At 38.2% G+C, this 10,739-nt stretch overlaps 1 protein-coding gene and 1 non-coding gene across 2 annotated transcripts; one reads left to right on the forward strand and one right to left on the reverse strand.

Annotated features, from left to right (window-relative positions):
* Positions 1-295: 295 nt before the first annotated feature.
* On the reverse strand, positions 296-398 carry LOC118621299. The gene has a single exon (XR_004957667.1). It is a non-coding gene; the product is annotated as a U6 spliceosomal RNA (small nuclear RNA).
* A 2,046-nt stretch (positions 399-2,444) lies between these two features.
* On the forward strand, positions 2,445-3,389 carry LOC118624360 (olfactory receptor 49-like). The gene has a single exon (XM_036252561.1). It carries the CDS (start codon positions 2,445-2,447, stop codon positions 3,387-3,389), a length of 945 nt encoding a protein of 314 aa, XP_036108454.1.
* Positions 3,390-10,739: the final 7,350 nt, after the last annotated feature.

The following is a 10,739-nucleotide window of genomic DNA, read 5'->3' on the forward strand; positions in this document are numbered from 1 at the left end:
CCCTGGGAAACCTGTTTGGAGCTACAAAGCAATCCACAGTTTGTGGTTGCCTCTGCTGGGCCTGGGTGTGCATAAGAAGGATCAAGCTGTGCACCAAGGCTGGCTTTCACAAGCACCAGATCCTGGGGCAGGTCAGCAAAAGTCTTAAAGAACCCTGCAATTCACTGTTGCCTGCCTTCATCTGTTGGCTGCCTGTTCAGCTCAGTCACTGAAAGAGCTTCTGGCTGTATTCAAGTTTTATGAGGTATGTTCTCAGCAAGTCACCAGGTAGGGGTGAGTGGTGTTCACTATATCTAAAAATATGGACCGCTTCACAGATTTTCATGTCATCCTTGTTCAGGGGCAATGCTAATCTTCGCTGTATTGTTCCAATTTTAGTATATGTGCTGCTGAAGCAAGCATCAAGGATGCTGATTTTTAAAGAAAGATCTTTTAAAGGGTTTTCAGGGTTTTTTTGCTGTAGGAGCACTCTAGCAGACTCAACCAGACCACTGTCTACTTACTAGCTCAAACTCTAGACCATCTCAAAAATAGGGTGTGTCCCTTAAGAATATTTGTGGGGAGACATCTCCACCTCCTTCTGAGGAAAACCAAACTCTCTTCAGATGGGCTATTGTAAGACATATGACTCTGCAAAGTTGCTGTCCCCTAGGAAATATTATATAAGTGATATGTCCTCAGCCTCCTGTGTGTCAAACACCACCAAATCCATCTCTCACATATTTGAGGTATTATTCACTCATTTAGCAAGTGTTTATTAAATCTGATTATTTTAAGAAACTTGTTCTAAGGGTTATATAAAATGCAAAAATTAATAACAGAATTTTTTATTCATGAGCAAGAAATGAAAAACAACCACAAAATGCAATGAAAATTAAATGTAATATAATAACATTATGAGGGATACAGATGAAAGACATTCATTCAGAAGAGAAGTCTCCATAGAAAAAAACAGCATGTATTAAGGAAAGACTTAAAGGATAAATAAGATTTGAATGGCTGATAATTCCAAGCAGAATGAATGCCACATGCAAAAGCACAAGTGCATGAAATATGTAAAGAATGAAGCCCTGGCCAGTTTGGCTCAGCGGTTAGAGCATCGGCCTGCAGTCCAGAGAGACCCAGGTTCAATTCCCGCTAAGGGCATGTACCTCGGTTGCAGTTTGTCCCCGGCCCTGGTTAGTCATGTGGGTGGCGACCACTCGATGTATCCCTTTCACGTCGATGTTTTTCTCTCTCTCTCCCTCTCACTCTATCTGAACATAAAATGGAAAAATGTCCTCGGGTGAGGATTAAAAAAAAAAAAAAAAAAGAATGAAAAAAAATCACAGATTTTATCTAGAGTCCATGGGAGAATGTAATGAGAGGAGAACCTGGATATGTCTTGGGAACATCATTAAGAACCTTGAATCCAAAACTCCCACTAAAGAATTTTTATTTATTCATATATTACCTGAATTTTTTTTTATTTGTGAAAGTTGGGCTTTTATTTCACAGATTTTCTCTTTCCTTTGCATTAATCCAAATAATAGTAAAAAAGCATCAAAGATGCAGGCAATCTTGAAACAGCAATAGAGTGTCTATGAATTCTAAATCAGTTCACCTGTAGATATGGATCTGTATCATGAATGGCTAAATAAAGCAGAAAAGTTAGCACCCTCAAATATAAATTACTCATGGATGAAGACCCAGTACTGGAGTAAAGATAAAAATAATGTTGAATAAAAAATAAAATAAATGTTAAAATATTGAAGCCTTGGCCAGTTTTTCTCAGTGGTTAGAGCATCAGCTCTTGGACCAAAGAGTCATGGGTTTGATTCCCGGTCAAGGGCATGTACCTGGGTTGCAAGTTTGATCCCTAGCCCCAGTTGGAGTCATGTGGGAGGCAACTAATCGGTGTATCTCTTTCACATCCATGTTTCTCTCTGTCTCCCTCCCTCTCTTCCACTCTTACTAAAAAAAAATCAATGGAAAATTTTCCTTGGGTGAGGTTAACAATAACAACAACAAATATATATAGAAGTGTGTGTGTGTGTGTGTGTGTGTGTGTGTGTGTGTATGAATGAAACAGGGTATAATGATGTTAGGACAAAGGAATTCATGGAAGAATCAGTAAGTCAGTAATAAAAGTTTGGTTAAAAAAGGTAAGCAATGATAATTTTTGGTTTGGGGTCTTATTTAGGTCACCCTGCAGATCACTACTTTCTCTTCTAACACACAGACACACCAGGAACCAAGCATAAGACAGGGGCTCTGCAAAACAAGCCTAAGTGTTCAGTGGTGGGAAGATATGTCCTTCACAGAAATAAAGGATCTCTTCAGTTCAAAGTATGACACTCATCCCTCTTTCCTTTCAGCTTCAGATGTCCTCAGATTTCCAGATCATCACAACTCCTAAAGCTGCACACCTCTGATTGGTCATCCCAGCAGAGGTCAGAGGAGCCATGGGAAACCATACCACTGTCACTGAGTTTGTCCTGCTGGGGCTCTCAGATGCCTGTGAGCTGCAGATGCTCATCTTCCTGGGATTCCTCCTGACCTACCTCCTCACTCTACTGGGGAATCTCTTCATCGTGGTCATCACCCTCATAGACAGGCGACTCCAGACTCCCATGTACTACTTTCTTCGCCACTTTGCTGTCCTGGAGATCTGGTTTACTTCAGTCATCTTCCCCAAGATGCTGACCAACATCCTGACCGGATACAAGACCATCTCCTTGCTAGGCTGTTTCTTACAAAGTTTCCTGTATTTCTTCCTGGGCACCACAGAGTTCTTCCTATTGGCAGTGATGTCCTTTGACAGGTACGTGGCCATATGTAATCCCTTGCGCTATGCCACCATCATGAGCAAAAACGTCAGTGTCCAACTAGTTCTTTCTTCTTGGATGACAGGATTTCTCCTCATCATCATTCCAGCTTTCATCACAACTCAGCAGCCATTCTGTGGCCCCAATACCATTAATCATTTCTTCTGTGACAAGTTTCCACTCCTAGAACTCATATGTGCAGACACAAGTCTGATAGAGCTTCTGGGTTTTATTGTGGCCAACTTCAGCTTACTGGGCACTCTGTCAGTGACAGCCACCTGCTATGGCCACATCCTCTACACCATCCTGCACATCCCTTCAGCCAAGGAGAGGCAGAAAGCCTTCTCAGTCTGTTCCTCCCACATCATTGTCGTGTCTCTCTTCTATGGCAGCTGCATCTTCATGTATTTCCGGTCAGGCAAGGGTGGCCAGGGGGAGGACAAGAACAAGGTGGTGGCCTTGCTTAACACGGTGGTGACCCCTATGTTTAACCCTTTCATCTACACCCTAAGAAACAAACAGGTGAAACAAGTGTTTAGTGAGAAAATGAGCAAGCTCCTTAAAAAGATGAGCTGGACCTGAAGGAGGGGGAAAGTTGCCTCATTTTCCCTGCAAATGCAGCTCTTGTCCTGATCTTCATAAACTATCCCCTCATTGACAGTTTTATACCATGTGCTCCAGTCTGCTGTAATTTCTTACATGTATCATTGGTGACTCATGAAATCTTGTCAGAGGGTACAGAAAACTCAATATACCACTACTGTATCTGCTATGTCTTTTTTTGTTTTTTATGCATGTATGCTATGTCTTAATGTTTCTGATCCTAGCCTCTATCTGAGTTTCTTAATCTTGCCTCATTTTTTTAAAATCATCACCTGAGGATATTTTTCTATTAATTTTTTTTTCAGATAGAGTGGAAGGAAGGGAGGGGGGACAGAGAAAGATAAAAACATCAAAGTGAGAGAGACACATTGATTGGTTGCCTCCCAAGGTACATGCCCTTGGCTAGGGATCAAACCTGTCTCTTCAGCCCATGGGCCAATGCTCTAACTGCTAAGCCAAACCTGTCAGGGCAATCTTGCCTCATTTTTAAGTTGTAATTATAAGCTTAGTACTTCTTCTTCACTAGGACCTTTCAAAATTAGTAAAAATATCCTCAACAAGAATATATTTATGATATACTTTAGAAATATTATATACATGGATAAATTAATGAGATAGATAGCCAAGAAATGTTGAACAAAAAAGTATCAGATATTAAGTTGAGAACTAACAAATAAAAGAATGGAACTGGCTAGATCATCTGGAAAGATGATGCAGTTTATATAAATATCTAATAGATGATAAAAGTAGACTTTATAATCAGTAAAAAAAAAAAAAAGGTCAATTCAATAAATGATTCCACAACTATTGTACCATGTTATATGTCAGATACTATGTTTTACTGGAGGGAAAAGTTGAATATCATCTAGTATCTTGGAGGAGAAGCTAAATTAGAGCCTCACTTCATATCTTAAGCTGAAATTAATTCAAAATTAATTAAATAGATAAATATAAAACATAAAAACATAAGAAAAAAATTGTAAAATTATATTAAGGATGTGTAGGGAGTTTTAATGAGAGAAACATAAAAATAATTTATAAACTTGGCTATGTAAAATATTTTACTTTATGTCAGAAAAAAAAACATAAAAATATATAATAACCATATGTACTTTCTACCTACCTAGCATCCATTCCCCATTCTTAAAGTAATAGAACTCTGATTTTTGCCAGGAAAGCCCCTTCCCATTTTTAGTCCATATAATTAAGGTAGTGCTAACTTCATCCCCCACCAGTTGGAGCATGACCATGGTTATTGGCTCAGGGTTGGCTATATGACTAAAATCAGGCCACTGAAACAAAATGAGTCTCAGTTCCAAGATATTTATGGTAAATGATGAAAGAAAGGCTCTCTCTGTTGGACTTAACACTGGGAGAATGTACACCTAAGAAAAGTATAAACTACTTACAAAACACAGGGTGGGGCACAAGTAGGCTTACAGTTGTAATTAAGCAAAGCAGAGTTTATTCTTGTATTATTATTTATTAATGCTGTAGTATTTTCCATATGAACAACTGTTAACCTACTTTTTCCCACTTGTAATTTTATGAGGGTAACAAAACTTTGATAGCAAAACTGAAAAGCACATTACAATAAAGAAAAATTACAGCCCTGGCTGGTGCAACTCAATTGGTTGAACATCATCCAGTGCACCAAAATGTTACTGGTTTGATTCCCACTCAGGGCACATACCCAGGTTGCAGGTTCAATCTCCAGTCAGGGTGCGTGCAGGAGACAATCAATAAATGTTTCTCTTGCCCTGGCCGGTATGGCTCAGCAGTTAGAGCATCGGCTTGCAGTCCAGAGAGACCCAGGTTTGGTTCCCACTAAAGGCATGTACCTCGGTTGCAGTTTGTCCCTGGCCCTGGTTGGGTCGTGCAAGTGGCAGCCACTCGATGTGTCCCTTTCATGTTGATGTTTCTCTCACTCACTCACTCTCTTCCTCTCTCTCTCTCTCCCACTCTATATGAGCAACAAAATGGAAAAATGTCTTCAGGTGAGGATAAAAAATAAATAAATAAAATAAATGTTTCTCTCTCACATTAATGTTTTTCTCTCTCCCCCTCTCCCTTCCTCTCTTTCTAAAATCAATTACAAAATAAAAATAAAAAATCATAGCATGGTTAGAGCATTGGCCTGTGGACCAATGAGTCACAACTTCCATTCTAGTCAAGGTCATGTACCATGGTTGCAGTTCATTCCTGGCCCTGATCAGGGTCATGTGGGAGGCAACCAACTGATGTGTCTCTCTCACATTGATGTGTCTCTCTCACATTGATGCTTCTCTCTCTTGCTCCCTCTCTCCCTTCCTCCCACTCTATCTGAAGATAAATAGAAAAACATCCTCAGGTGAAGATTTTTAAAAAAATGTATAACACGACGGGCATACCTCAAGAAATAAGAAAATCTCAAGTAAACAATCTAAACTACACCTAAAGAAACTAGAAAAAGAACAATAAACAAATCCCAAAGTAGAAGAAAGGAAAAAATAGAAATCAGAGCAGAAATAAATCAAATAGAGTCTTTAAAAACAATATAAAAGATCAATGAAACCAAGAGCTGGTTCTTTAAAAAGATAAACAAGGTTGATAAACCTTTAACTAGACTCATCAAGGAAAAAAGAGAGAGGACCCAAATAAATAAAATCAGAAATGAAACAGAAGTGATAATTGACACCACAGAAATACAAAGGATTGCAAGAAACTACTATAATCAATTATATGCCAACAAATTGGACAATCTGGATGAAATGGATAAACTAGAAATATATAATTTTTCAAAACTGAAGCAAGAAGAAACAAAAAATCTAAACAGACTGATTAATACCAACAAAATAAAATTAGTAACAAAAAAACTCCCAGCAAACAAATGTCCTAGATGAGATGGCTTCATGGGTAAATTTTACCAAACATTCACAGAAGAATTAATACCCATTCTTCTCAAACTATTTCAAAAAATTCAAGAGGAGGGAAGACTCCCAAGCTCATTTTATGAGGTTACCATTATCCTAATTCCAAAAACAGATACCAACACTATAAAGAAAGAAAATCATAGGCCACTATCCCTGTGGAATATAAATGCTAAAATCCTCAACAAAATACTAGCAAACCAGATCCAGCAATACATTATAAAGATCATACACCATGTTTAAGTGTGGATTTATTCCCAGGATGCAAGGTTGGTTCAATATCTTAACATGACATATCACATAAACAAAATGAAGGAAGCATAAATATCATATGATCATATCTATAAATACATAAAAAGCATTTGACAAAATCAGCATCCATTTAAGATTTTTAAAAGTTAAAAATCTCAGCAAAGTAGGAAAAGAGGGAACATAGGTCAACATAATAAAGGCCATACAGTTGTTCCTCGCCACTTTGCACTTTGACTTTCGCACTTCACTCTATCACAATTTTTTCAAATATATTCATTAAAAAGTTGATTGAGACAGTGAAAATGATACAACATGCGCTCAGTTGTCTGAGTCAATTATACACCCCTGTATTATAATTAAAATCAAAATTACTGTACATATGAACTGTAGACCTATGTATTCAAACACCCCTGCAAATCCTTCCATGCCAGGTGTAACCGCTGGGCCACTCCTTGTGTGTGGGCAATAACATTTTTCAAAAAAATTGGGCGTGGTGAAACCAAGCTAATCAGAGCATGCTGCTCACTGATTGACTATCCTATCCTCTTCTTATCCTGGCCACTGATTGGCTCAGGCTCATTCAAGTTTGTTTCTCTCATACACGCTTCTAGTCGCTACACATCGGAAGCATCTTTGCTCTTGTGTTTGCGATTTCTGAGAACTTTTATCCAAGCCCCAGGATGGCTCCTAAATGTGCTTCTTCTTCTAAGCCTTCTGACAATAAAACTAAGTGCCAAAGGAAGATGCTTACCATACAGGAGAAGGTGAAACTCTTGAATATGATCAAAGATGGCAAGAAAATCGTGGAGGTTGCCCACCATTATGACTTGAATGAGTCTACCGTTTGCTCCATCCATAAAGATCAAAAGAACATCCATGCAATGGCTACTGTCTTTTTCAACAAGGAAGCAAAGTGTGTCGTGACAAGTCGTAATAAGTTCACAGTGAAACGGAGTCTGCCCTAGCCATTTGGATCAGCAACAGCCGCAAGAAAAGCATTCTGTTGGATTCGCTGGTCAACTGGGAGAAGGTGAGGCAGCTCTATCAGCACTTTATGGTGGACGAAACTCAACCAGGACCCTCTTCTGCAATGTTCATGGATTTCACAGCGAGCAAGGGTTGGTTCGAGAAGTTCCAGAAGAGGTATCATTTGAAGAGTGTTGTTCTCCACAGAGAAGCTGCCTCTGCTGACCAGCCTGCAGCAGAGGACTACGTGAACAACACGTTCCAGAAGATCCTTGAGGAGGGCGAGTATCATCCAGAACAGGTGCCATTAACTGACAAGGATCTGGTGGAGATTACTAAGTCTGCGAGTGAGAAGGAGGAAGAGCAGCCAGAGGTTCCTGGGGGTCAGGAGAAGGAAGTTGGCCTTACACTTGAGCTCTCTCGCAAGTCATTATTAAGGTAGTACGGGACATGATTGGCGAATGGGACCCACAAATGATGCATGCATTGCGGTTCCGGAATGCACTTGATGGAGCAGTAGAACCCTACAAAAGCCTCCTCACACATATGAAAAGACAGTGCCAGCCACTGCTTAGCACAATATTCTTCAGCTGCACACCCAGACACCCACTGTCTACTCCTAGTGCTCCTTCAGCAGAAGAAGATGACGACGCACCTGCTGAAGATACTGCACCACCTAAAGACTCTCCTACCGAGGTCCTGCCTTCAGAGGAGCAGTAAACTTGCTCTTCTTTGCTATGCAGTACATCCCTTCATCTTCATCGCTTCATCATTGAACAAGTTGCACTATTTTCATAGGTTAGTGTGTAAGAACTGTGTGTGTAATGAAATGTACAATAGTAATAATATATTTGTAACATCTAATATGTCTTATTTTATCTTATTTTGTCTAATATATTGGGTAATACAAGTGTAATGGTGACTAAAGAATGTTATTTCACATCTAGAGAGCTCTAATAATGTTAAAAAAACATATTTAGAAGGTCATAAACAGGTTTTCTGTGCTCTGTGAAAATATTTGATTTATAAATAAAGAATCCTACTTCGTGGAAATTCATTTATCGTGGTAGAGACTGGAACTGATTAACTGCAATAAAAACGAGGGCCGACTATATATGACAAACCTATAGCTATCATCATATTCAGTGGGAAAAGCTAAAAGTGTTTTCCTAGTAATGTGACATAGCCTTCTAAGTATGGTGCTGAGCACAAAATGCTAATATTAAAGTTCACTTGCTTTAAAAAATAAATAAATAATTAAAGCATTTTTATTAAAATCAGGAATAAGACAAAAAATGTCTGCTTTTACCACTTTTATTCAACATAGTATTAAAAGTCTTGGCTACAACAATCAGATAAGAAAAAATAAAATAAAAAGCATACAAATTGGAAAAGAAGAAGTAAAACTATTATTATTTGAGTATGACATAATACAATGTAAAGAGAACCTTAAAGATTCCACCAAAAACACTACTATAACTGATAAAGGAACTCAGTAAGGTAGTAGGATACAAAATGAATATTCAGCACAGCTGGTGTGACTCAAGTGGTTGAGCATTGACCCATGCACCGGAGGTTGCCAGTTCAATTTCCATTCAGGGCACATGCCCAGGTTGTGGGCCCGATCCCCAGTGTGGGGTATGCAGGAGGTGCTCCATTGATGTTCTCTCTCATTCATGTTTCTATCTCTCTCTTCCTCTCTCTCTAAAATCAATAAAGAAAAAAATTTTAAAAAATGAATATTCAGAAATCGGTTGCATTTTTACACACCTATAACAAGCTATCAGAAAGAGAAATTAAGAAAACAATCCCACGTACAATTGCATCAAAAGAAACACCTAAGAATAAATTTAATCAAGTAGATAAAAGACCTATACTTGAAAAATTATAAGACATTGAAGAAAGAAATAGAAGAATATACAACTAAATGGAAGCGTATATGATGCTCACAGATAGGAAGAATCAATATGGTTAAAATGCCCATACTACCCAAAGCATTCTATAGATTTAATGCAATGTCTATCAAAATACCAATGGCATTTTTCACCAAACTAGAACAAAGAATCTTAAAATGTATATGGAACCACAAAAGACCCTCAATAGCCAAAGCTAATCTTGAGAAAAAAGAACAAAGTTGGGGTCATCATGCTATTTGATGTCAAGCTATAGTAATCAAAACAAAAAAAAAAAAAAATCATGGTACTAGCATAAAAACAGATAGATAAATAGAACACAATAGAGATCCCAGAAATAAACCCATACCTATAAGGTCAATTAATATATGACAAAGAAGGCAAGAACATACAATGGGGTTTAAAAAAATTATTCAATAAATTGTGTTGGAAAAACCAGACAGATGCATGCCAAAAAAATAAAACTAGACCACCTTCTTACACTATATACAAAAAACAAACAAACAACTCAAAATGAATTAAAGACTTAAATCTTAGACTCAAAACCATAAAAATCCTAGAAGAAAAAAAAAATGGGCAGTAAATCTTGGACATTTCTCTTAGCAATCTTTTTTCTAATATATCTCCTTGGGCAAGGGAAACAAAAGACAAAATAAACAAATGGGACTACATCAAACTAAAAAGTTTTTGCACAGCTAAGGCAACCAACAACAAAATGAAAAGATAACCACTGAATGGGAGAACATATTCACCAATGATACATTCAATAAGGAGTTAATATTCAAAATTTGTTTAAAAAAACTCATGCAGCCCTGGCCAGTTTGGCTCAGCGGTTAGAGCGTCGGCCTGCGGTCCGGAGAGACCCGGGTTCGGTTCCCGCTAAGGGCACGTACTTCGGTTGCAGTTTGTCCCCGGCCCTGGTTGGTCGTGCAGGTGGCAGCCACTCGATGTGTCCCTTCACATCGATGTTTCTCTCTCTCTCTCCCTTCCTCTCTCTCCCTTCCTCTCTCTCCCTCCCACTCTATCTGTACAAAAAAAAAAAAAAAATGGAAAAATATCCTCGGGTGAGGATAAAAAAAAAAAAAAAAAAAACTCATGCAACTCAACACCAAAATAATTCAATTAAAAATGGTCCGAGGACTTGAATAAACACCTCTCCACAGAGAATATACAGAAGGCCAGTTGATATATAAAAAGATACTCAACATCTTTTCTAATCATCAGATGCTAATTATAAAGAAATGCAAATTAAAACTACAATGAGATATCACCTCACACCTGTCAGGATA

Source organism: Molossus molossus, unplaced genomic scaffold, assembly GCF_014108415.1.
Source record: "Molossus molossus isolate mMolMol1 unplaced genomic scaffold, mMolMol1.p scaffold_m16_p_1, whole genome shotgun sequence".
In the NCBI taxonomy this organism is placed as follows: Eukaryota; Metazoa; Chordata; class Mammalia; order Chiroptera; family Molossidae; genus Molossus; species Molossus molossus.

Excerpts from the sequence above, each read along its gene's own strand:
- LOC118624360 (XM_036252561.1), top strand. The coding sequence starts at position 2,445 with ATGGGAAACCATACCACTGTCACTGAGTTTGTCCTGCTGGGGCTCTCA.